Source organism: Mustelus asterias, chromosome 8 (genome assembly GCF_964213995.1).
Source record: "Mustelus asterias chromosome 8, sMusAst1.hap1.1, whole genome shotgun sequence".
In the NCBI taxonomy this organism is placed as follows: domain Eukaryota; kingdom Metazoa; phylum Chordata; class Chondrichthyes; order Carcharhiniformes; family Triakidae; genus Mustelus; species Mustelus asterias.
Genome location: NC_135808.1, coordinates 77,777,252 through 77,804,405, shown reverse-complemented (window position 1 = coordinate 77,804,405; position 27,154 = coordinate 77,777,252). Strand labels below are relative to the sequence as shown.

General features: G+C 44.6%; 1 protein-coding gene across 1 annotated transcript in view; it reads left to right on the top strand.

Annotated features, from left to right (window-relative positions):
* axdnd1 (axonemal dynein light chain domain containing 1) overlaps positions 1-27,154 on the top strand; it is a 177,422-nt gene that overhangs the window by 104,993 nt on the left and 45,275 nt on the right. The window contains exons 18-19 of the mRNA XM_078219193.1: positions 2,523-2,616; positions 7,989-8,179. Coding sequence (XP_078075319.1) covers positions 2,523-2,616; positions 7,989-8,179 — 285 coding nt within the window. The remainder of the gene's footprint in view (positions 1-2,522; positions 2,617-7,988; positions 8,180-27,154) is intronic.

The following is a 27,154-nucleotide window of genomic DNA, read 5'->3' as shown; positions in this document are numbered from 1 at the left end:
CAGTCTGATTTCCCCTAATAATTGCGCAAGGAGCAGGGCCGACCCTTTTGGGAAAGGTCAGGCTCCAGAAAATCTGCCTGGACTGGCAACGGATCTTTAAAATGGGTAATGGCAATTTAAACAAAGCCATTGGGAAATATCCCAAAGAACTCCAAGAAGGTCTTGGAAAGATTAAAGGCACTCGGGCCAAGATCTATTTGGATCCAGAGGCCCAACCCAAATACATCAAGCATGACCAGACCTCTATGCCCTACATTGCAAAGTAGGGGCTGAATTGGAACATCTAATGGAACTTGGCATTATATACCCAGTATAATTTCCTGAATGGGCCGTACCAGTAATCCCAGTTTTAAAACCTGACAATTCGGTCCAATTCTGTGGGGATTATAAATTGATGGTCAACAGAGCCTCCGGCTTGGACAGAGACCCTATGCCATGCAAAGCTGGCTAAGCGTCGCATATTTTCCAAGTTAGACATGAGCCATGCCTACCTCGAATTGGAGCTTGAGATGTCATCCAGGAAGTATGTTAGCATAAATACTTACAAAGGACTCTATGAGTATACCCATTTGCCCTTTGGGGTGCCTTCGGCTTGTGCCATTTTTCAAAGGGTGATGGAGAACATCCTTCAAGGAGTGCCCAGAGTGGCAGTCTGCCTGGATGACATTTTAATCTCAGGAGTTACTACATTTGAACATTTTGAGTGTTTGGAGGATGTCTTACAGCTTTTTCTGATTCTGGCATCCAATTATAAGGGGAATATGTGTTCCAGACCAATGAGGTAATGTATCTTGGGCACAGAGTTGACAAGGATGGATTACATGCCGTCGAAGAGAAAGTGAAGGTCATAAAAGGAGCTCCAACTCCAAGGAATACAGCAGAGTTGAAGTCTTTCCTAGGTCTCATAAATTACTATGAAAAATTCATACTGAACTTGGCGACCCAGCTGGCACCCCTCCACATACTACTAAAAGAATCAGAAATGGTCATAACAAATGCCACAAGAGAAAGCCTTTGCAAACATCAAACAATAATTGCTGTCAACAAATATACCAGCCCATTAAGGGTCCCTGAGACCATTTATTGTAACCTGCAACGCCTTCCTCAATGGACTGAAGAGGTATTATCGCATCACGAACCCTGGCAAATGCAGGCAGGAAGCATGCCCAGATCAAAAAAGGAGGTTTGGCCATGGTGTGTGCGGTGAAAAAGTTCCACCAGTACGTCTGCAGTCAGCATTTCATCATAGTGATCGATCACAAACCTCTGTTCAGCCTCTTCAAGGAAGACAAATTATTCCTCTTGTCACATCAGCCCAGATCCAGTGTTGGTTACTGTTATTAGATGCCTATGAATAAACCTTAGAACATAGCCCAGGGTGACATGTGGCAAACATGGATGTCTTGATTTGGTTGCCGCTGCCCACCACCCTATCTCCTCCTCTGAAGATTGATGAAGACATTATGACTCTGAACTTCATGGACACTTTGCCAGTAACTGCCAAGCAAATCCAGGCATGGGCTGCAAAGGACCCACATTGGTGAAACTACGTCAAATCATCCTAAATGGTGGACCACAAGGGCATTGTACAGAGGATTTGAAACCTTATCTCTCAGCATAGAAGATGGCATCATTTTGTGGGGAGTCTGGGGGGTTGTCCCACATCCAGATCAGCGACCAATACTTCTAGAATTGCACAGTGGCCACTCAGGAACTATGTCTGGTGGCCTGGCATAGACAGTGATATCGAAAACCTGGTCAAACGGTGCAAGACTTGCCAGGAGTACCAGAAGCTCTCACCAGCAGCCTTGTTGCACCCTTGGGAATGGCTGGGGAAACCCTGGGTGCGAGTACATGTAGACTCCATCCCCACATTGTACTCCACACTACCATTGTTGGTTTTTCAGCAACTCTCCCTCCTCCTGTGCTTCTGTTTCTTATTAAACACCTTCTTCCTCTCCTCAGTTCAACCTGACACTCCTATCCACCTACATCTAGTTCACAGTAAAGCACTTCTTTCTCCTCAACTTTCCCACCCTCCTGATCCAAACCGGATCTTTTTTCCCTAGCTCTGGCAATTTCTTTCCTCCTTCAAATCCTTTAATTGAAGCTGGCATTCTTCTATCCTCCTCCCATCATTGCCATCCTTTTCCACTCTTTCCTCTTATTTACATTGCTGCTGATTTCTCCTTTCTAACTTCCTTGAGTTCCTCCCGCTCCAAGTCTGTTATCTTGCTGCTACAAATCAAACCAAATCTCCCCCTTATTGCCACTGAATGATGATGATTGTGATCCTGGTGCCTGTGTACTTGAAGTATGGTTGACTGTTTTCACAAGAATTCCTGTGTATATATTGTGCCATGGAAGGAATAGATTAAATTGAGCACATATAATACCCATTTCTGACAATATTGGAAGAAAATATTGCTTTCTAGTGATAAAACAGTATAAAATTGATATTATGGAACATAAAGAAAACTTAGCTGGAACTTAAGTTTCTTTCTTTATTTTCTTAATTCTAGTCTGCAACTCGGAGATGTGATTCAAAAGATGCAGGAGTGGTTGTTGGCACTCTTTAAGATGATAATCCACATGGACACCAAGCTCTCAAAGCAGGTAAGCCATAGGAATATACTCATTTAACGAAGAAACGCTGCAGAGGGACCTTATCATTGAGGAGATTGGCTCCAGAGTTGTCTTCAGTGTGAAGAGTCTGGTTATGGGAAAAGGGAGTCTGCAGGTTCTGACCAGAAGCAAGAAGGCTGATTTCAGTGTCAAGTTTAGATGCATAGTATTTACAACATAGCAACAGACCACTTGGACACATAGGTCCATCTGGTGGTGTTGTTCCAAGTGAGCTTCCTCCTACCCTTCATTAGCATATCCATCTATTCCTTTTTCTCTTGTGACTATCTAGCCTCTTCTGAAATGCATCCATACTAATTGCCTCAACTATTCATAATTTTTGATTTGATTTATTATTGTCACATATATTGGTATAGAGTGAAAAGTATTGTTTCTTGCACGCTATGCAGACAAAGCATACCATTCATGGAGAAGGAAATGAGAGAGTGCAGAATGTGGTGTTACAGTCATAGCTAGTCAGCTAGTTCAAATTTTCCTGGTCGGAATAACTTCTCAGTTTTTGATGTCATTTTAGTAATTTTTTTCACCTTGATCAATGCTTCAACATTTATTTTACAATATGGAGACAACATCTGTCCACAGTACTCCAAATGTGGGCCAACCAAGGTTCTACACAAGTTTGACATGGATTCTTTGCTTTTCAACCATATTCATCTAGGAATGAAATTCAGTAGTCATAAGGCCTTTCATCGAGACTTTTACTGAATTGTGTATCTTCAGATACCTTTGCTTTAGTTCATTTATTTGTGTCACAAGTAGGCTTACATTAACACTGCAATTAAATTACTGTGACACTTAGGGCGGAGTTTTAACCTGCAAGATTGGATATATTTGAGAGGTAAGGGGGTTGGGCTCAGTGTAGGAAGGGGTTGATTAAATTTCCCAAAAATGGTGACATATCAGAGATCTGACATGTTTCTGCTTACTTTTGTCTTTGGCTGCATTTGGCAGGTTCAGGAAACATTCATAGAGGATGTCGAGTCTATCATTTGAAAATGTAAGGAGGCAACTAATTCTGAATTTAATCCAGCATTTTGGCTTAACAGACAGCACATGATGAGTCTCTCAAACTGTGTGAATCTTGCCAGGGTCAACAAGCAAGAGCACAATTGATTACTCTGAAATTGACAGGCTGGAAACCTTTAAAGACTGAAAGAGCACAACTGCTTTCTTGTGTAGGTGAGAGGGATGGCATTCCTGCCATCTTCAACTTTACTCACCTTCATCTGCACTTCCTGCTGTCAACTTCACTGCAACGTGGGAGCAAATTATGTAGCTATATCTTGGACCTTTGATGACCTGCAGCAGGGGCAACACTGGAGGCAGCAACAGCTGACTTCTCCTCAGCCACATGCTGTTTCATAAGAGGATGGATCACAGAGATCCGGCTCAAATGAGGTGATGCTCCAAACACAGGGTATACAGGCAAAGGATCAGCTTTGTCGACATGACTGAGCAACAATGCCTCAGGAAAATCAGAGATTGATGGCAGGTCAATGCTGTCATCTGCAGCCACCGGGAACAAGACTTCCTTTCCAGTGGACCAGGTGAGTATGCATTGGCAGTGAATGTCAAGGTCACTACAACCTTGAATTTCTTTGCCCCTTGTTCTTTCCAGGTACCTGCTGACGGCATCTGCAGAATTTCACAATCCTTCACAATCTACTGCACACAAATCCATTTCTAATTTGATTGATGCTATGTTTGTTACTTACATCCACTTTGCTACTGACGAGGCTAGTCAGAACCAGAGGGCTCTTTGAGTTTCTGCAGTGGCTGGTTTCTAATAGACCTTATGATCAAGGCACCCTTAGATTACTCAGCAGTCTACGTTAATTGGAAGGGATTCAATTCTCCCATTCTGTCAGCGTTCAGCTAGGATGTGACCATCAGATGGTGTTCATGCATGTCTGTGCAAGAAGTGCTGGAAGCTGTCATGATTCTTTCATTCTCTGACAGTCACATCTCCAAGGAGAGTGAGCAGCAGGCTCCTTGGAGACAAGAGCTACCATCTAAGGACGTGGCTTTTGGCAACAGTGAGGATTCCTACCACTGCTGCTGAGGAAAGATACAACTGGAGGCACATTAGCATGACAACGTTCATTGGGCAGGCCATTGGTTTGCTGAAGATGCAGTTCAGGTGTTTGAACAGATTAACGGACACCCTTAAGCAAGAATTCCGGAATGGTAGTTGTCTACTGTGCCTTGTGCTGCAGAGAAAACTGGTGCTCCAGGAAGTGAAAAGTGAGAACTTCTCTGATGAGGAGGAGAAAGAGGAAGAACAGGTTGAATTGGAGCCTGATTTGACTAGGTTACTTGCAGCCACTCATCTAGCTGTCAGAGAAGCCCATGACAGACTCATTCAGGTACAGTTCAAATAGCCTGCATTTGAGCCTTATGGCACAAAATGCTGAATTCACTGCCCCACACTGCAACTCAGATTATTCCACAATTAACAATCCCTCCACCTTATTTGTATCCTTTGCTGATCTTCCATTCTGATCATACTGATATCCCAAAGGCTAATGTCCACTTGAAAGGCAGGAGGCAACAATAGAGATGACTGTACGATGGTTTCTTGAATTAGAAGTGCATGATCAATTTACATTTTCAATTAAAAGTGTATTATTGTTATAATCACCCCAGTGAATCCCATGTGTAATTAAAGTCTTTATTTTTCAATACTTCTATGGTGTGGTGCCTCTATTTCTTCAATAGAGCTAAAGGCAGGCCGCTATTATTCCTGATGGGCATCTGTGATGCTACTGTACCTTTAAGAAATGTATTTTAATCATGTTCTCTGCAGTTATAAGCAGACACCGAGCTGTTTGTCCTTTTATTGTTGCTAGAGTCATGTGTTAGGCTTTTTGTTTATTTTTAATTTGGGCCTAATGCAATGTCCTGGCATTTTACAAGTTTACGACCCTTTTGGATTGTTGGGGGAAGAATGATTGACAGGCCATGTGGAAAAAGTTCTTTACTTTCAGTTTTTGCTGCTGGCTAGTTAGAAGCTGTTGAACTCCAGATTGAAAACAGTATTTCCGTGTCTCTCCTTGGTATTAGAAATTCTGCTGTCTAATTAGAAGCAGTCTTTCTTGCCTTTCTGGAGTAAAGATTTTGCTGTCGGTGGTTTACTAGCTCGAGGCAAGTAATAACTCTATCTCTACCTCGACGTGTGCTGGGAGCTACAGGACGGGGAAGTCAGAGTTTCAATTCTCCATCCAAAGGACTAATTCCCAGCAGGTGTTGCAGAGCTGCAAATTCACGTATTTTCTGTGCTAAACCGAAAACGGGGGTGTATTTTGGTAACAATGTTTTGTTGGAACAGTATATTGAGCTGTTAAGTTTTATACAATATCGTGGTTGCTTTTTTTCTTGTTTGTAATTGGTAAAAGTTCTTGCTAAGTTTCTTTTTGTGTTAACTGTATTTTAAAATTTTGTTTGATAAATGTTCCATTGTGGGTCATTTGAATCATACCTGGAGTGAAACATCTTATGCTTACTTATGCCAAAATTCAAAGTGCAAAACTTATGGTCTAGGCTGACTTCATAAAACATCTTGGAGTTTCTGACCTGGATAATAACACATTTTAGCTGTCTGAATTGGGTATCCTATAGGTTTTGGGGCCCTGAAAGCCCCATCAAGGACAGCCCTACCTGCACCAGGGCAGGAAAGCAGCATTCTGGGCTTTGGCTGGGGTTTGAGGGCAAGGTATGAGAAGTAGAAGCACAATGAACAGAGCTCCGACCCAAGTGACAATCTCCTGACACAAGCAACAACCTTCTGATGCAACCCAACCTAACCCTTACCTAGGTCCCAACTGGAATCTTGCCTCTGATGTTTGGACCCTCCACTCAGCCCCCAATGTCCTGATACTCCCCTGCTGATGTCAGAACCTCCCCATTCCTACATCCCATTCACTTACCTTAGAAACTTACCTCCTCCCTTTCAATGGGACCTTTAAACTCACCTGCTTTACATCAGCTCGTGCTGAAAAAAGGGTCCGTGTCCTCCTTTGCTCCTTTTGCACTCTGCTGCTGGAGCCGGGGCACTTTGCTTCTTGAGTTTCACCCAACCTGAGTCAATCTGGGTGACATAGGTGCTTTCCATTAGCAGATAAGTGGAAATTTACCAATGCTTGGCACTCTGAGGAGGTTATGGGTCTTTGTGTGTGAAATGTACACAATTATGGAATTTGAACCAGAAAATATTGCTAACACTCACACTGCTTCATAATAAAAGTATAGTTTGACTTGTGCAATCACTATAAATCAAGTAAGGGCCCGGGAGAGTTTTCATGCATATGATGTTGTGGGATGCATTGCCAGAGATTTTGATTGATTGGTCACTGTTATCCTGTTATCCACGTTTAGATTGGCTGTTGAAGGAAAGGGAAATAAGGAATTAAGGAAACTTGCTAAAGGATTACAACTACTGTTCACATGAAGGATAAGCACCAACATGACTGGTTTAACCAAATGACCAAATATTTGAAGGGAAAAAACAGGATATAGAAAAAGAGCAAGGGATATGATTAAGTGGACAGCTGTTTCAGAGAGCCAGCATAGATAAGATGGGTCAATTGGCTTCCTTTTATGTTCTAACATTTTTTGCCATAAATTAGTAGCCTCGATAATATAGGTATTTTCTGGAAGCATAATATTTACTTTCTGCCATGCAGTTTCTGTTGTAACTTTGTTTTTATGTGTATTTGATTGTATTAAAGTAAAATGGAAGTAACTTAAAACAGCACAATTACATGCCATCTTATTTTAAGTGTAAATTGGTGGTGGTGATGTGAAAATAGCCCCAGACGATATCCATGGAAAGCACTTAGGAGCCTGAGCTGCTCACAAACATCACTGTTTATTAGACAGTGCGCAATAAATTATCAAGGCCAAAGATTTACTGTGAGTGACTATGTCAAATTCAATGACCTCTGAAGCTCCGAGAGGGGTTCCCCAATGCATCTTTGATATATTGCCTAAATCCGACCCTAGGAGCTTGGTGGTTATGACCCATTACATCATATTCTGGGTCCTTTGTACTTAGAAAATTGAATTACATGAGTGCGTTATTTTCATTTGAAAACAGTAAATGGCTTGACTGCCCATGGACTCTGGCTTATATGTTTTATGCTCCTGCCTCTTTATTTCTGGTTTGTTACAATTTAAATCAACAAAGTGTAACAAAAAAGTGACAAAATTGTAATGGAAAAACAAGATGGAAAAGGAGTGACAAGCAATTGTTATAGTAAGTAAACACCAGACTTGGAGGAAATGCTAAATTTTAGATATATTTATACAGTTGAACCATATGCTTCTATTTCTCTATCATCCAGATTCTCATTGTTCAAGGTGCAATGACCCACTTGTTGGTAGACCTATTACTCCAAATGGTGCATGATCCAATTGCTAACTTGAGAAAAAAACACTTCACACACCTATCGCATCCAGATACACCTGAAAAGCTGGAGGAGAAAGCTCTAATGGTGGCTAGTCAGCTGAATATCTTATCAACGCAAATGTACAGGTAAGGTCAAAGTTTGCACTGAATTACAGGATCTTTCGTCATTCAAAAATAATGAGGCTGTGTCTTAAAATTAGACTTAGACTTTACCATACAGACAAATATTTTGGAAAGAAAAAATGAGTATTGCATCTTTCATGACCTCAGAAGTTCTCAAAGAATGTGCAGCCAATAAGGTACTTTTGCTGTTTAGTTATTGTTGTATTGCAGGAAACCTGGATCAACTTGCACACAACAAAGTCATACAAACCAATTAAATGAATGATGGGATCAACTGTTTTACGTTTGATTGAGGGATAAATATTGGCCAGGACATCAGGAGAATTCCCCAACTCACCTTTGAATAGCCCCTTGTGTTCTTTTACACCAACCTTAGAGGCCAGGTGGAACCACAGTTTGCCATTACTTTTGAAAGATGGCACCTTTGACAGCAGTCCCTGGAGTTTCAGTGTGTGCTCGGGTGTCTGGAATGGGGATGACATTAAATTTAAATAAAAGCAAAATACTGCAGATGCTGCAGATCTTGAAATAAAAACAAAGTGCTGGAATAATTCAGCAGGAAGAAACAGAGTAAATGCTTTGAGTCCAGATGCTGCAGATACAACAAATCTTGGGTCTGATTTTAACTTCTTTCCAAACTGTCAGGTCCACAAACTTTAAATAGGATAATCTAGCAGATTAGAAGTACCATGAAATAAGCATAATTAGACATTCCCAAACATTGAATGAGATCTAATTAGACATTCCCAAACATTAAATCGGAGTATCGAGTATAAAAGTTGGAGTGTTATGGTAAGGTTATATAAGGCATTGGTGAGGCCGAATTTGGAGTATTGTGTACAGTTTTGGTCACCTAGTTACAGGAAGGATGTAAATAAGATTGAAAGAGTGCAGAGAAGGTTCACAAGGATGTTGCCGGGACTTGAGAAGCTGAGTTACAGAGAGAGATTGAATAGGTTGGGACTTTATTCCCTGGAGCGTAGAAGATTGAGGGGAGATTTGATAGAGGTGTATAAGATTTTGATGGGTATAGATAGAGTGAATGCAAGCAGGCTTTTTCCGCTGAGGCTAGGGGAGAAAAAAACCAGAGGGCATGGGTTAAGGGTGAAAGGAGAAAAGTTTAAAGGGAATATTAGGGGGGGCTTCTTCACGCAGAGAGTGGTGGGAGTGTGGAATGAGCTGCCGGATAAAGTGGTAAATGCGGGGTCACTTTTAACATTTAAGAAAAACTTGGATGGGTTCATGGATGAGAGGGGTGTGGAGGGATATGGTCCAAGTGCAGGTCAGTGGGACTAGACATAAAATGGTTCGGCACAGACAAGAAGGGCCAAAAGGCCTGTTTCTGAGCTGTAATTTTCTATGGTTCTATGGTTCTATCTCCAAATAACCTGCATGATAAGATATACAAGAGGCATTCTCAAACCATTGGTTCTTGTAAATTATGAACTAGAATCTTCAATGCATCAAACATTTTACAACATTTTAGCAGGACACATTGCCTTTTGTAAAGCTGGTGGTTCTGGAATTTTCACTGAGTCCAGATCATTGGTGCTTCCCCTTGGACCTTGGCCCCATTACTTTTGTAAGGTCAATATATTCAGATCAATGGGAACAAAGATACATTGGATTTTTTGAAGTAGCTTTTGTGAAGCTCACTATCCAGTCAGTAGAAAATCAGCTCTATGTTTGAATGGCTGCATTGCCAGAAACAGAGTGGTTTCTTCACCACAATGGATGCTGGTTAAAGAGAAAACAGCTTCTTTCACAAAACTTGCTGCCACCTCGCACAGACCTGCCTGCATTGGCTTCTGGACTTGCAAAATCTCACTAGCTGTCCTGTCTGGAGACAATACACATCTCTTTAACCTGTGCTTAATGCTCTCTCCACTCACAATCAGACTTGATTAGCTGTAAAGAGTGTAAAGAATCGCATTCCAATCATTATTCTGTAAATTGAGTTTGTATCTCTGTATGCCCTGTTTGTGAGCAGATCTCCCACTCCACCTGACGAAGGAGCAGCATGCTCCGAAAGCTAGTGGCGTTTGCTACCAAATAAACATGTTGGACTTTAACCTGGTGTTGTTAGACTTCTTACTGTGTTTACCCCAGTCCAACGCCGGCATCTCCACATCATACATTGACTTCACCAGCCTCTTAAATTAACAACAGCACATATGCCAAGTATAATAGACTGTCCCTGCACACTTACAGCAAATGGTGGTCGTACTTTTCTTCATCATTTTTCTAATGGTGGATCTGCTCTTTGATGAGCTCTTACTTTGGGGAGTGAAGATGAATACTTTGTTGTTTCTAAAGTGATGAAGGATGTCTTATGATGTAGTAGATAGGATTTCTGCCTGAGTCAGAAGCTCTCACACAGTTCCTGAACCTCCTGATTCGAGATATCCAACTTTGAGTTCTAGAAGGGCTGTTATTCCTTTGTCTTGGCCTGGAAGAATTTTCCCCTTCAATGCTGCCTTTGAAGAGGCATTGTGTGCAGAGCACAACTAATGGATCATGGCTGTGATTGTGAAACAAAACATGTCACAGGTCAGACTAATGGTGGCCCCACTATTCAGCAGTGTCTCTATGCAAATTCTCCTCCAGGCAATTTGAAAAGCTGGAAGATGCTGTTCCCCACATATGGCACAAAGGGACCCTCCCACCTGACTAAGGAAGCCTGGATGGAGAAAGCAGTGAAGGTCAGCAGCCGTTGATTCCAGCAGCATATATAGAGTGGGTGCAGTGTCATAAGTCAATGACTTCCATTACACTACCAGGGTAAGAATAATGAAATTCTTAGAAATAAAAACAGAAAATGCTAGAAATACTCAGCAGGTCTGACAGCAACTGTGGAAAGAGAAACAGAGAGCCTGATTTTACCATTGCGTTGCACCTGTATTTGGGCGCAAAAACTTGGTAAAGTTGGGCATGAGGCAAGTAGCGCGACCCGCGCCAGTTCCCCCTTTACCAAGACCCGAAAATGGCCGCGATCGGGACCACGCCAAGACTGGCGTGACAGCCATTTAAATGTATTTGCATGCATTTAAATTGACTTAATGGGCAGCATGCCCAATTTTACCGGCACTTCTACATTTACCACCACGTTCACCCATCCAGAATCGGCGTGAAACAGACATGCTCCATACAAGTCTGATTCGGGCGCTCCAGTTAATGAAGAGGTAGGTGCCTAGCGTCCGACAGCTCTCTGCTTGAGATCGGTGGGTGGGGAAGGGGGGATCCGCTGCCACTCTGCTTGAGATCAGTGGAGGGAAAGAGGGGTCCACTGCCACTCTGCTTGAGATCGGTTGGGGGGGGGGAAGGGGGGTCCGCTGCCACTCTGCCTGAGATCAGTGGAGGTAAAGGGGGGGGGTCTGCTGCCACTCTGCCTGAGATCATTGGGGGGGGGAAGGAGGGGAGGGACCTGCGATCAGTCTGGATGGCGGAGGGGTGGGGGGGATCAGTAATGTTGTGAGGATGGGGCAATGTCTGTGGGGGCCAGGGGGAGGCATTATCTGGCCCGGGGGGGATGTGGCAGGGGAGCAGCATTCTATCATTGTTTTCTGCACATGCGCAGTTGGAGGCACCAATCAGAGCTGCAGGGTTCCGGGCACATTAAGCCCCGCCCACAGGCTTGTGCAGCGTGATTCGGAATTGCTGATATTTTTTCAGGCAGAGTGTGTATGGGGGCGCCTCAGAATGGGTCTAAAAGTCGGATCTGAAACACTCCCAGTTTCAAGTCCACCCAGCACTTAGAATTAAAATGGTAAAATAGGGCCCAGAGTTAATGTTCCATGTTGCCAGTGCATTCATGTGACTAGATGGGTCTCAATATGGGGAAGGATTGGCCAGGTGGATGCAAGGATGATTGTGCCCCAGTCTTTGTACAGAGTGAGGGTTCCTCACTGGTGTCATCAGTCCTAACTGGTACCACCCATCCATGAGGATCCATCCCTGAAGTTGTGTGAGGGCCTGCAATGTATATAGCTGTAGGAAGTGTCAAATTTCATGTGTGTCAAGACTGCTTTCAGGAAACTGGGTACACATCTCAAAGATGTCCTTTCAGTGGATGCAGGCTACTTGGACGATGATTGGATAGAACCCCTTCCTGTTAATGAAAGGCCGCAGGCTGCTCCAATAAAGCTTAGATTGCCTCATGGCTGCAGCTAAACATTGGAGTTTATTTATCTAGATGATACAAATCCCTGATGCCAAGCAATAGCCTCTATTTGCTGAGCTTAAGGTGATTAGTTCACCACTCAGTTTGTCGAGGGCACACTCCTTGCTAATGTGCAACATTGGCCCATAATTTCCTTGGAGTGGCAATCAGTGGCAGATTGTCACTCCATAGCAACTTAGCTGTGCTTGAAATGGAAAGTGCCTGTCATAGAAACATAGAAGTTAGGAGCAGGAGGAGGCCATTTGGCTCTTCGAGCCTGCTCCGCCATTCATCACAATCGTGGCTGATTGTACAACTCAGTAGCTTTCTCCCCATAATGTTTGATCCCATTCGTCCCAAGTGCTAGCCACCTCCTGAATACATTCAATGTTTTGGTATCAACTACTTCCTGTGGTGATGAATTCCACAGGCTCACCACTCTTTGGGTGAAGAAATGTCTCCTCATCTCCGTCCTAAATGGTCTATCCCGTGACCCCTGTTTCTGGACACACCTACCATTGGGAACATCCTCCCTGCGTCTACCATGTAGTCCTGTTAGAATTTTATAAGTCACTATGAGATCCCCCCTCATTCATCTGAACTCCAGCGAAAATAATCCTAACCTAATGAATCTCTCCTCATAGATCATCCCCGGAATCAGCCTGGTAAACCTTCGCTGCACTCCCTCGAGAGCAAGAACATCTTTCCTCAGAAAAGGAGACCAAAAGTGCACACAATATTCTAGGTGTGGCCTCACTAAGGCCCTCTATAATTGCAACAACATGTCCCTGCTCCTGTACTCAAAACCTCTCGCAATGAAGGCCAACATACCATTTGACACCCAGGTCCTGCTGCACATTCTCCTCTCCCAATTTACAGCCATTCAGTTGTTCTTGTTTTTGCCTTCCAAAGTGAATAACCTCACATTTATCCAAATTATACTGCATATGCCATTGATTTGTCCACTCACCCAACCTGTCCAGATCATGCTGTAGGATCTTTGCAACCTTGTCACAGTTCATCCTCCCATCCAACTTGGGATCATCTGCAAACTTTGAGATGTTACATTTTGTTTTCTCATTCAAATCATTAATATATATTGTTAATAGCTGGGGTCCCAGCACCGATCCCTATGGCACTCCACTAGTTACTGCTTGCCAATTTGAAAAGCACCCATTAATTCCTACTCTTTGTTTCCTCTCTGCCAACCAGTTTTCTATCCATCTCAATACACTTCCCCCAATCCCATACGTTTTCATCTTGCACGATAATCTCTTATGCAGGACTTTGTCACTGAAAATCCAAATATACCACATTGACTGACTCCTGCTTGTCAACTCTACTAGTTAAATCTTCAAAGAATTCCAAAAGATTTGTCAAGCATGATTTCCCTTTCATAAATCCATGCTGACTCTGTCTGATCCTGCCACTGCTTTCTAAATGCTCCACTATAAAGTCCTTGATAATGGTTTCGAGAATTTTCCCCACTGCCGATGTTAGGTTTACTAGTCTATAATTCCCTGTTTTCTCTCTACTTTCCTTTTTGAGTATTGGAGTGACATTAGCTGCCCTCCAATCTTTGGAATCCTGGAAGATGACCACCAATGCATTCATTATTTCCAGAGCCACTTTCTTAAGTACTCTGCGAAGTAGATTATCAGGCCCTGGGGATTTATCCGCCTTCAATTCCAGTAACTTTCTGAGCACCATTCCTCCACGAATATTGATCTCCCTCAGTTCTTCCCACTAAATCTTGCATTCTCCAACATTTCTGGGTATCTGATTTGTGTCCTCTTTTGTGAAGACAGAACCCAAGTATGTATTCAGTTGCTCAGCCATTTCTTTGTCCCCTATTATACATTCCCCCGTTTCTGTCTGTAGGGGACCTACATTTGTCTTCACCAACCTCTTTCTCTTCATGTATCTATAGAAACTCTTAGGGCCCGAAACGGGTGCGAAAACGTGGTAAAGTCGGGTGTGAGGCCATTAATGCGATCCGCGCCCATGTCCGCGCAGATGGCCACTTTACCGAGACCTGGGAATGGCCGGGATCAAATTCGCGCCTGAAACTGGTGCAACGGCGATTTAAATGCATTTGCATGCATTTCAGTTGAATTAATGAACTGCCCGCCCAACTTTATCAGCATTTCCCACTTTACCACCACGTTCGCCGATCCGGAATTGTGCCGAAATGGACATGCTGAATAAAAGTCTGAATCGGGTGCTGTAGCTGCTGAAGAGGTGAGTTCAGAGCTTCCAACAGCTCTCTGACTCAGATCGGTGGTGGTGGGGGGTGGGGGGGGGGTGGGGGGGGGTGGGGGGGGGGGGGGGGGGGAGGAAGGAAGGAAGGAGAGAGGAGAGCTGATTGTTGTCTGGTTGCGGGGTGGGGGGGGGGGGTGGAGTGAGGCCAGATCATTCTCTGGGGAGGTGGGCGGGGGGGGGGGGGGGGGGCGGCTGGGGGGAGTGAGGCCAGATCATTCTTTGTGGGGGATGGGGGGGACTGAGGCCAGATCGTTCTCTGGGTGGGGGGGAGTGAGGCCAGATCATTCTCTGGGAGAGGGGGAGGAGGCAGGTAAGATTTATTTCTGGGCGGGGGGGCAGGGGGGTCCGCTACCACTCTGTGGACGATCGGTGGGGGGGAAGGGGGCAGGGGTCGCGATCAGTCTGGGTAGTAGGGGGATGGATGGATAAGGGGGACAGTGATGTTGTGGGGGTGGGGGTGATGTCTGTGGGGGCCATCGCTCCCGCTTTTCACTCCCGGGCCGCTTTCTCCGCTTTCTGCGGCCCGGGAGCGATCTGACAGCGGCGCGCTTTTTCAAATTCAGCTCTGATCGTTTCGGACGTGATAAGCCCCGCCCACAGTGCGATTCAGACTCACGATGTTTTTTCAGGCTGAGTGCGTATGGGGGTGCCTGAAAGCAGATTTCCAAGTCGGATCTGAATTGCGCCCAGATTCAGCACTTAGAATGAAAATGGTAAAATCAGGCCCTTAGTGTCAGTCTTTATGTTCCCTGCAAGCTTACTTTTGTTCTGTATTTTCCCCTTCTTAATCAATCCCTTGGTCCTTCTTTGCTGAATTCTAAACTGCTCCCAGTCCTCAGACCTATTATTTTTCTTGGCCAATCTGTTTCCTTCTTAGATCGGATACTATCTCTAATTTCCTTTGTAAGCCATGGATTGGCCCTCTTACCCATTTTGCTTTTGTGCCAGACAAGAAATAAACAGTTGCTGCAGTTTCCCCATGCATTCCTTGAATGTTTGCCATGACCTATCCATTGTCATCCCTTTAAGTAACTCTCCCCAGTCTATCGAGGCCAAATCATGCCTCATATTTTCATAGTTTCCTTTATTAAGTTTCAGCACCCTAGTCTCTGAATCAACTACTTCATTCTCCATCTTCATAAAAAATTCTATCATGGTAAGGTCGCTCATCCCCAAGGGGTCTTGCAGATTGGCAATAATTCCCTTCTCATTGCAATGTGAGATGGCCTGCTCTCCAGTTGGTTCCTCCACATATTGGTCAAGAAAACCATCCCGTATGCACTCCAGAAATTCTTGCTCTACGGTATTGTGGCTAATTTGATTTGCCCAATCTATGTGCAGATTGAAATCACCGATATTCCCTTATCACATGCATCTCTAATTTCGTGTTTAATGCCATTTCCAACATCACCACTGGAGTTTGGTGATCTATGTATGACACCCACTAATGTTTTTTGCTCCTTGGTATTTCTCAACTCTACCCATACAGACTCCATGTTGTCAGAGCTAATATCCTTTCTCACTATTGTGTTAATTTCCTCTTTAACCAGAAGTGCCACTCCACCACCTTTTCCTTTATGCCTGTCCTTCCTAAATACTGAATACCCTAGGACCTTCAGTTCCCATCCCTGATCACCCTGCAGCCACGTCACCATAATCCCAAATATATCGTACCCGTTTGCATCTATCTGTGCGATTAGTTCATCCTCTTCATTGCAAATGCTCCGCACATTCAAGCACAGAGCCTTTAAATTTGTTTCTTTTACATTGTTTGTATTGCTCCCATTATTATTCTCTACAGTCCTGTTTGAATTTTGTCCTTAGTTTCTCTGCCTATCACTTTTCTTCTTCCCTTTTCTACCTTTTGTGTTTGTCCTTGCTCCCTCCTTCTCTGACTCCTTACTTGGGTTCCCATCCCCCTGGCATATTAGTTTGAAACCTCCTCAACCGTTCTAGAAAACAGCCCCCCTAGGACATCAGTCCCAGTCCTGCCCAGGTGTAACCCCTCTTGCCCGACCTTTTTGACTAAAGCCAGATGGGACTGAAGAAGGGAAACATGACTTGGTTCCAGCAGCAAAGTGCAAAGGAGCAGAGTGACATAGGACTTGCCCCCTTTTTATAGTACTAACTACCATAAAGCAGGTGATTTGAAAGGTCCCATTGAAAGGGAGAGTGCATGTTTCCAAGGTAAGTGAATTGGATGTGGGGGTCGGAGTTCAGACATTGGTGGGACTGGGGGGGATCTGGACATGAGAGGGGGCGATCTGGGCATGGGGGGGGCGATCTGGGCATGGGGGGGCGATCTGGGCATGGGGGGGCGATCGGGATGTGGGGGTGGACTCTGGACATGGGGGTGGACTCTGGACGTGGGGGAGGCAAGAGATGAACTTGCTGGGCCTCTAACAGAAATCTTTTCACTGGACACAGGTGAGGTCCCAGAGAATTGGAGGATAGCAAATGTGGTCCCATTATTTAAGAAGGGTAGCAAGGATAACCCGGGTAATTATAGGCTGGTGAGCTTGACGTCCGTGGTAGGGAAATTGTTGGAGAAGATTCTTAGAGATAGGATATATGCGCATTTAGAACTGAATAATCTCATTGGCGATAGACAGCATGGTTTTGTACGAGGGAGGTCATGCCTCACAAATTTGGTTGAGTTTTTTGAGGAGGTGACAAAAACGATTGACGAGGGAAGGGCCGTGGATGTCGTCTATATGGATTTTAGTAAAGCGTTTGACAAGGTCCCTCATGGCAGGCTGGTGCAAAAGGTTAAATCTCACGGGATAAAAGGTGAGCTAGCTAGATGGGTGGAGAACTGGCTTAGCCATAGAAGACAGAGGGTAACAGTGGAGGGGTCTTTTTCCGGTTGGAGGTCTGTGACTAGTGGTGTTCCGCAGGGCTCTGTACTGGGACCTCTGCTGTTTGTGATATATATAAATGATTTGGAGGAAGATGTAGCTGGTGTGATCAGTAAGTTTGCGGATGACACAAAGATTGCTGGAGTTGCGGATGGTGATGAACATTGTCAGAGAATACAGCAGGATATAGATAGGCTGGAATATTGGGCGGAGAAATGGCAGATGGAATTTAATCCAGATAAATGCGAAGTGATGCATTTCGGTAGATCTAATGAAAGGGGGAGCTATACAATAAATGGCAGAACCATCAGGAGTATAGACACACAGAGGGACCTGGGTGTACAAGTCCACAGATCATTAAAGGTGGCAGCACAGGTGGAGAGGGTGGTCAAGAAGGAATATGGCATGTTTGCCTTTATTGGACGGGGCATAGAATATAAAAGTTGGCATATGATGTTGCAGCTGTATAGAACGTTGGTTAGGCCACACTTGGAATACTGCGTCCAGTTCTGGTCGCCACACTACCAGAAGGACGTGGAGGCTTTGGAGAGAGTACAGAAAAGGTGTGCCAGGATGTTGCCTGGTATGGAGGGTCTTAGCTATGAGGAGAAATTGGGTAAACTGGGGTTGTTCTCCCTGGAAAGACGGAGGATGAGGGGCGACCTAATAGAGGTGTATAAAATTATGAAGGGCATAGATAGGGTGAACAGTGGGAAGCTTTTTCCCAGGTCGGAGGTGACGAACACAAGGGGTCACGGGTTCAAGGTGAGGGGGCAAGGTTCAACACAGATGTCAGGGGGACGTATTTTACACAGAGGGTGGTGGGGGCCTGGAATGCACTGCCAGGCAAGGTGATTGAGGCGGACAGGCTGGGATCATTTAAGACTTATCTAGATAGCCACATGAACAGACTGGGAATAGAGGGATACAAACGAATGGTCTAGTTGGGCACATGAGCGGCGCAGGCTTGGAGGGCCAAAGGGCCTGTTCCTGTGCTGTATTGTTCTTTGTTTGTTCTTTGACTCTGGATGTGGGGGTGGACTCTGGACGTCGGGGTGGACTCTGGACGTCGGGGTGGACTCTGGACGTCGGGGTGGACTCTGGACGTCGGGGTGGACTCTGGACGTCGGGGTGGACTCTGGACGTCGGGGTGGACTCTGGACGTCGGGGTGGACTCTGGACGTCGGGGGTGGACTCTGGACGTCGGGGGTGGACTCTGGACGTCAGGGGTGGACTCTGGACGTCGGGGGTGGACTCTGGACGTCGGGGGTGGACTCTGGACGTCGGGGGTGGACTCTGGACGTCGGGGGTGATTGGATGCGGACATGGAAGGGTCTGGACATGGGGGGCTCTAGACATGGCAGTTGGAGATCTGGACATTGGGGATTGGGGGTCTAGACATGGGTGGAAAGGGAGTCTGGACATTGAGGAGTGGGGCTCCGGACATTGGGGAGCGGGGCTCCGGACATTGGGGAGCGGGGCTCCGGACATTGGGGAGCGGGGCTCCGGACATTGGGGAGCGGGGCTCCGGACATTGGGGAGCGGGGCTCCGGACATTGGGGAGCGGGGCTCCGGACTTTGGGGAGCGGGGCTCCGGACTTTGGGGAGCGGGGCTCCGGACTTTGGGGAGCGGGGCTCCGGACTTTGGGGAGCGGGGCTCCGGACTTTGGGGAGCGGGCCTCCGGACTTTGGGGAGCGGGGCTCCGGACATCGGGTGGGGGGATTGGGTCAGGGGTCTTCTCATGCACGTCTGGGTGGGGTTGTTGTTGATGGGGTCAGGGGCTTGTCATTTAGGTCAGGGCTGAGGTTGGGTTGGTGGGGGTTGGGTCGGGGGTGGGGAATCCTGTAGAGGGCTGGTGGAGTGTGAGGAATAAGTTGGGGTTGGAGTGCTTAGTTGTGGATGACTGCTGTGATGTTGGGGTTGTGAGTGATGTACTGTGCAAGTCTCTGGGTGTTTAAAATAGTTACTCTGAAGTTAGAAGTGCTTGTTTTTCTTCTGATGAGCTATAAGTATAAAACTGGCAAAGCCATCCAAAGTTAGCAATTTAAATCGCTTTGTTGGTTGGTTCCCAGACCAGTGCAACTGTCCAGCCCTTCTGGACAATTGCCGGGCAAACCCTAACGTGGAAACTTCCAAGAGGACTTCCCCAGCACATCCATGGTGTACCCCCGAACGTGATGCTGGGAAGCCAGTAAGTTATGGCACAATTGTGTCTTTCCACAAGTGCATAAGAAGCTTGTACCGGGGCCCCAGTGGTTGAACATTGAGCATATGCAGACAATTATATATGTAACACATTACAGCTGACTACAGCTCAGCTTTCAACACCATCATTCCTACGAAACTCATCTCCAAACTCTGTGGCCTGGGCTTCGGCTCCTCCCTCTGCAACTGGATCCTGAACTTCCTAACCCACAGACCACAATCAGTAAGGATAGGCAACAACACCTCCTCCACAATCATCCTCAACACTGGTGCCCCACAAGGCGGTGTTCTCAGCTCCCCATCAAACAATGACAAGACAGAATACAGGAAGGAGATAGAGAATCTGATGAACCTCAATGTCAACAAAACGAAGGAGATTGTCATTGACTTCAGGAAGCGTAGTGGAGACCATGCCCCTGTCAACATCAATGGCGATAAGTAGAAATGCTCGAGAGCTTCAAGTTTTTAGGTGTTCAGATCACCAACAACCTGTCCTGGTACCCCCATGCCGACACTATAAGTTAAGAAAGCCCACCAATGCCTCTACTCTCTCGGAAGACTCAGGAAATTTGGCATATCAGCTATGACTTTCACCAACTTTTACAGATGCACCATAGATAGCATTCTTTCTGTTCGTATCGCAGCTTGATATGACTGCTGCTCTGTCCAAGACTGCAAGAAACTACAAAAGGTTGTGAATGTAGCCCAATCCATCACGCAAACCAGGCTCCCATCCATTGATTCTGTCTACACTTCCCGCTTCCTCGGCAAAGCAGCCAGCATAATTAAGGACCCCACGCACCCCAGACCTTCTCTCTTCCACCTTATTCCGTCAGGAAGAAGATACAAAAGTCTGATGTCACATACCAACTGACTCAAGAACAGCTTCTTCCCTGCTACTATCAGACTTTTGAATGGACCTACCTTGCATTAAGTTAATCTTTCTCTGCACCCTATTATGACTGTGACACTATATTCTGCACTCTTATTTCCTTCTCTATGAATGGTATGCTTTGTCTGTATAGCACGCAAGAAACAATACTTTTCACTGTATACTAATACATGTGACAATAATAAATCAAATCAAATCAAAATCATTAGTTTTCACATCCTTACCAGAGATTCCATTTAGTTCCTTTCCCTTTTCAATCTCTTAACTAACCAATGTACTCATAATCGTGTATTTTGTTCAATCTGAAAAAAGACACAGATTATACTCTGTTTGGGAGACTCCAAAGTCTTTTACTAAGATTGATTCAGTTGCACCACTATGGATAGAACTGGCGGAGTCCTAAAGCATGTAGTTGCCAGAATGGGCAGAGAACCAACACAAGAACTTGGCTGGGCAGACAACCAATGCAAGGGAAAAACCCATTTCCCCTGTCTTTACCAATCAACTTGTCACGGATGCAACTACTGAGGACTGGTAGAAGTGACCACTGAATAGGGCTTATGACCTGTCTTCAGAATGAGTGCATCCAGTATTGTGTTGTGTCAAACTTTCATCATGCTGAATGGGCTAGTTTCAGAACAGATGTAGCAGCTCTAAATTGGCCATCCAGGAAGCACTGTGGGCTATCAGCAGTTTGTGAACAATTTTACTACAATATATAATCTAATGCCTTGGCATATCTACTGTTACCATAAAGCCATCACCATTCCTGGATGTGTCTTTTTCCATCAGCAGGACGGACCATCCAGAAGTGGCAGTACAGTGGTACACAGTTGGGAAAGAGTGACTCTGCATTGGGTCAAATTTGGGCAAGAAAATCTACCACTGACATCACCTACTGCTCTCCTGCAGCTGATGAATCAAAGCTCCTTCATGTTGAACATCACTTGGAAGAAACACTAAGAGTAGCATGGGCCCAGAATGTACTATGAGTGGGGTACTTCAGTGACCATTACTGACTGAGTTGCAGAATTCTGAAGAATTTATCTGCTAGACTGGGCCTGGGGCAAGTGGTACCAACAACAAGGAAACCTTTTGAGGAAATGTCAAAAATAATTGACGAGGGAAGTGCTTTGGATGTTATGGGACGGTACGGTGACACAGTGGTTAGCACTGCTGCCTCACAGCACCAGGGACCTGGGTTCAATTCCAGCCTCTGGTCACTGTTAGTGTGGAGTTTGCACATTCTCCCCATGACTGTGTGGGTTTCCTCTGGGTGCTCCAGTTTCCTTCCACAGTCCAAAGATGAGCGGGTTAGGTGGATTGGCCATGCTAAATTGACCCTAGTGTCAGGAGATTAGCAGGGTAAATATGTGGGGTTATGGGAAAAGGGCCTGGGTGGGATTGTGGACTCAATGGACTTAATGGCCTCCCTCTGCACCATAGGGATTCTATGATTCTACGATGTTGTTTACATGGACTTGAGTAAAGCACTTGACAAGATCCCGCAGGACAGGCTGGTGCAAAAGGTTAAATCATGCAGGATCAAGGCTGAACTAGCTAGGTGGATTCAGAACTGGCTTGGCCATTGAATGATGTGGAGATGCCGGCGTTGGGAGAAGGGGCTCAGAGCCTCGAAAGCTTGTGTGGCTTTTGCTACCAAATAAACCTGTTGGACTTTAACCTGGTGTTGTTAAACTTCTTACTGTATTGGCCATTGAAGACAGAGAGTAGCAGTAGAAGGGTGTTTTTCTGAATGGAGGCCTGTAATTAGTGGTGTTCTGCAGGGATCAGTGCTGGGACCTCTGTTGTTTGTAATATACATATAAATGACTTGGAAGAAAACATAACTGGGCTGATTAGCAAGTTTGTGGGTGATACTAAGATCGCTGAAGTTGCGGATAGTGATGAAGATTGTCAGAGAATACAGCAAGATATAGATAGGCTGGAAAATTGGGCGGAGAAATGGCAGATAGAATTTAATCTGGACAAATGCTAGGTGATGCATTTTGGTAGATCCAATTCAGGTGGGAGCTATAAAATAAATGGCAGAACCATCAGGAGCATAGACATGCAGGGAGATCTGGGGGTACAGCTCCACAGATCCTTAAAAGTGGCAGCGCAGGTGGAAAAGGTGGTGAAGAAAGCATATGGCATGATTGCCTTCATTGGCTGGGGCATCGAGTATAAAAGTTGGCAAATTATGTTAGTTATATAAAACGTTGGTTAGGCCACATTTGGAATACTGTGTCCAATTCTGGCTGCCACACTACCAGAAGAACGTGGTGGCTTTGGAGGGAGTACAGAAAAGATTTACCAGGATGTTGCCTGGTATGCAGGGTATTAACTATGAAGAGAGATTCAATAAACTGGGATTGTTCTCCTTAGAAAGACAGAGGCTAAGGGGTGACCTGATAGAAGTTTATAAAATTATGAGGGGCATAGATAAGGTGAACAGTTGAAAGCTTTTTCCCAAGGCAGAAATGACAATCGCAAGGGGCACAAGTTCAACGTGAGGGGGGAAAGGTTCAGTAGAGATATGCAGGGGAAGTTTTTTTACACAGACGGTGGTGAGGGCCTGGAATGCACTCCAAGTGAGGTGATTAAGGCAGATATGTTAGCGACATTTAAGACTTATCTGGATAGGCACATGAACAGGTGGGGTATAGAGGGATACAGGTAGTTGGTCTAGATAGACAACGTGATCGGCGTAGGCTTGGTGGGTCGGTTCCTGTACTGTGCTGTTCTTTGTTTTTTGCAAAAAATCTACCTGTCCTTGACTTTGCCATTCCACTTGATAGCAATGTATATATGACATTATTGGTAGGAGTGACCACTGTAATGAATCAGTGGGCTCAACAATGCAATTATTGGACAAATCTGTATCCTTTTCTATCTCTCAGGAAAGTTTAATTTTGATTTCCCGACCTCAGCTTGCTCTTGATTTCTTTACACAGTGGAAAATTTAGTTTCATTTCCGTATATATATTTTCTGCTTTCACTTTTAGTTTCATTTTTGGTTTAGCTTCTATTTCGAGGTAGAGTCTACACCTAAAACTTACAAATTAAGTTTTATAAGATTGATTACCTCACAAGATATGAGATATCATAGAATCCCTACAGTGCAGAAAGAGGCCATTTGACCCATTGAGCCTGCACCGACCACAATCCCACCCAGGCCCTATTCCCATAACCCCACATATTTACCTTGCTAAGATATGGATGAGCTAGCTGACCACTGCACCATGGCCATTCAAGAGGGCGGAGCAAAAAGATAAGTGGTAGTTGTAGGAGATTCTATAATTAGGGGGAATTGATAGCATCTTTTGTAAACTGGATCATGAGTCCCACCGCATATGTTGCCTCTCTGGTGCCAGGGTGCAGAACATCTCTGACCAGCTTGAAAGGATATTGGAGTGGGAGAGGGAGTATTCAGTTGTTGTGGTCCCATGTTGGGACAAACAACATAGGCAAGACCAGGAAAGCAGATCTGTTTGGGGATTATCAATCACTAGGAGCTAAATTAAATAACAGGTCCTCAAGTTTATAATCTCTGGATTACTACCCGAGCCATGTGTGAATTGGCATAGGGATGAGAAGATTAGAGAAGTAAACAAGTGGCTAAAGGAGTAGTGCGGGAAAACGGGGCATCAGTATTGGAACAGGAGGGATCTGTACCATTGGGACGGTCCTCACCTGAACTGATGTGGGACCAGTGTTCCAGTGAAAAGAATAGGGCGGTCGCAAGGACTTTAAACTAGGAAATGGGGGGTAAGGGAAGAGTAAAACTACAGGAAGTATAATGGTTAATGGGAAGCAAAACAGCAGGTTAGCATGTCAGGAGGAAGTTTCAACTACATTGAAAATTAGGAAAAAAGTTAAGAGGAAGGAGAACTCAGGAGATGTTATTAATAGAGATGTGAGGATTCAAAAAGAAGGTACAAAAACTAGCATAGGGACTTTACCTGAATGCTCATAGCATTCGAAACAAGGTAGATGATCTGACGGCACAAATCATTGCAAATGAGTATGATTTAACGGCCATTACAAAGACATGATTGCAGGGTGGTCACGACCAGGAGTTAAATATCCAGGGGTATCAGACTATTTGGAAGGTAAGCGAGGTGGTGTAGCTCTGATATTTAACGATGACAGTCATGATGTGGAGATGCCGGCGTTGGACTGGGGTAAGCACAGTAAGAAGTCTCACAACACCAGGTTAAAGTCCAACAGGTTTAGGGCGGTAGTGAGAGATGATATAGGTTCTATGGAGAAAAAAGTTGAATCTATTTGGGTGGAAATTAGAAATAGTAAGGAGAAAAAGTCACTGATAGGCGTAGTCTATAGGCCGCCAAACAATAGCATCATGGTGGCGTGAGCAATAAACAAAGAAATAACTGACACATGTAAAAATGGTATAGTAATTATCATGGGGGATTTTAATTTACATGTCGATTGGTCAAACCAGCTCGGTCAAGGCAGCCTTGGGGAGGAGTTCATAGAATGTATCCGTGATAGTTTCCTTGAACAATATGTAATGGCACCTACGAAAGAGTAAGCTACCCTAGATCTGGTCCTGTGTAGTGAGACAGGAATAATTAATGATCTCACAGTTAGGGATCCTCTCGGAAGGAGTGATCACAGTGTGGTTGAATTTAAAATACAGATGAGCGTGAGAAGGTAAAATCCAATACCCATGTCTTGTGTTTAAGCAAAGGAGACTACAATGGGATGAGGGAGGAGTTGGCTAAAGTAGACGGAGAGCAATAACTTTATGGTGGGACAATTGAGGAACAGTGGAGGACTTTCCAAGTGATTTTTCACAGTGCTCAGTAAAAGTATGTACCAGTGATGAGGAAGGACTGTCGAAAAAGGGATAATCAGCCATGGATATCTAATGAAATAAAGGAGAGTATCAAATTGAAAGAAAAGGTGTACAAAGTGACAAAAATTAGTGGGAAACTGGAGGATTGGGAAATCTTTAAAGGTCAACAGAAAGCCACGAAAAAAGCTATAAAGAAAAGCAAGATAGATTATAAGAGTAAACTAGGTCAGAATATAAAAAAAGATAGCAAAAGTTTCTACAAATATATAAAATGAAAAAGAGTGGCTGAGGTAAACATTTGTCCTTTAGAGGATGAAAATGGGGATTTAATAATGGCAAATGAGGAAATGGCTGAGGCATTGAACTGGTATTTTGGGTCAGTCTTCACAGTGGAAGACACAAATAACATGCCAAAAATTGATAACAAAAAGGCTATGGCAGGTGCGGTCCTAGAAATGATCATTATCACCAAAGAAGTAGTGTTGGGCAAGCTAATGGGGCTAAAGGTAGACAAGTCTCCTGGCCCTGATGGAATGCATTCCAGGGTACTAAAAGAGATGGCAGGGGAAATAGCAAATGCACTAGTGGTAATTTACCAAAATTCGCTGGACTCTGGGGTGGAAAGCAACAAATGTGACGCCACTGTTTAAAAAAGGGGGTAGTCAAAAGGTGGGTAACTTTCGGCCAGTTAGCTTAACTTCTGCAGTGGGGAAAATGCTTGAATCTATCATCAAGGAAGAAATAGCGAGACACCTGGATAGTAATTGTCCCTTTGGGAAGACGCAGTATGAGTTAATGAAAGGCAGATCATGTTTAACTAATTTACTGGAATTCTTTGAGGACATTATGAGTGCGGTGGATAATGGGGAACTGGTGGATGTGGTGTATCTGGATTTCCAAAAGACATTCGACAAGGTGCCACACCAAAGACTGCTGCATCAGATAAAAGTGCATGGTGTTATGGGTAATGTATTAGCATTGATAGAGGATTGGTTAGCTAACAGAAAGCAAACAGTGGGGGTAAATGAGTCAATGAGTGACTAGTGGTGTGCCTCAGGGATCAGTGTTGGGACAGCAATTGTTTTCAATTTACATAGATTATTTGGAGTTGGGGACCGACTATAGTGTGTCCAAGTTCGCAGATGACGCTAAGATGAGTAGTAGAGCAAAGTGTGCAGAGGACACTGAAAGTTTGCAAAGGATATAGATAGTTTAAGTGAGTGGGCAAGGGTCTGGCAGATGGAGTACAATGTTGGTAAATGTGAGGTCATCCATTTTGGTAAGAATAACAGCAAAATGGACTATTATTTAAATGGTAAAAGTTTGCAGCATGCAGCTGTGCAGACGGACCTGGGTGTCCTTCTGCATGAATCACAAAAAGTTGGTTTGCAGGTGCAGCAGGGAATTAAGAAGACAAATGGAAATTTGTCCTTCATTGCTAGAGGGATGGAGTTTAAAAACAGGGATGTTATGTTGCAGCTGTATACGATGCTAGTGAGGCCTCACCTGGAGTACTGCGTACAGTTTTGGTCTCCTTACTTGAGAAAGGATATACTGGCACTGGAGATGGTGCAGAGAAGATTCATAGGTTGATTCCGGAGTTGAGAGTGTTGGCTTATGAGGAGAGACTGAGTAGACTGGAACTATACTCATTGGAATTCAGAAGAATGGGTGGGGGGGAGTTCTTATAGAAACATATAAGATTATGAAGAGAATAGATAAGATAGAAGCAGGGAGGTTGTTTCCACTGCCGGGTGAAACTATAACTAGGAGGCA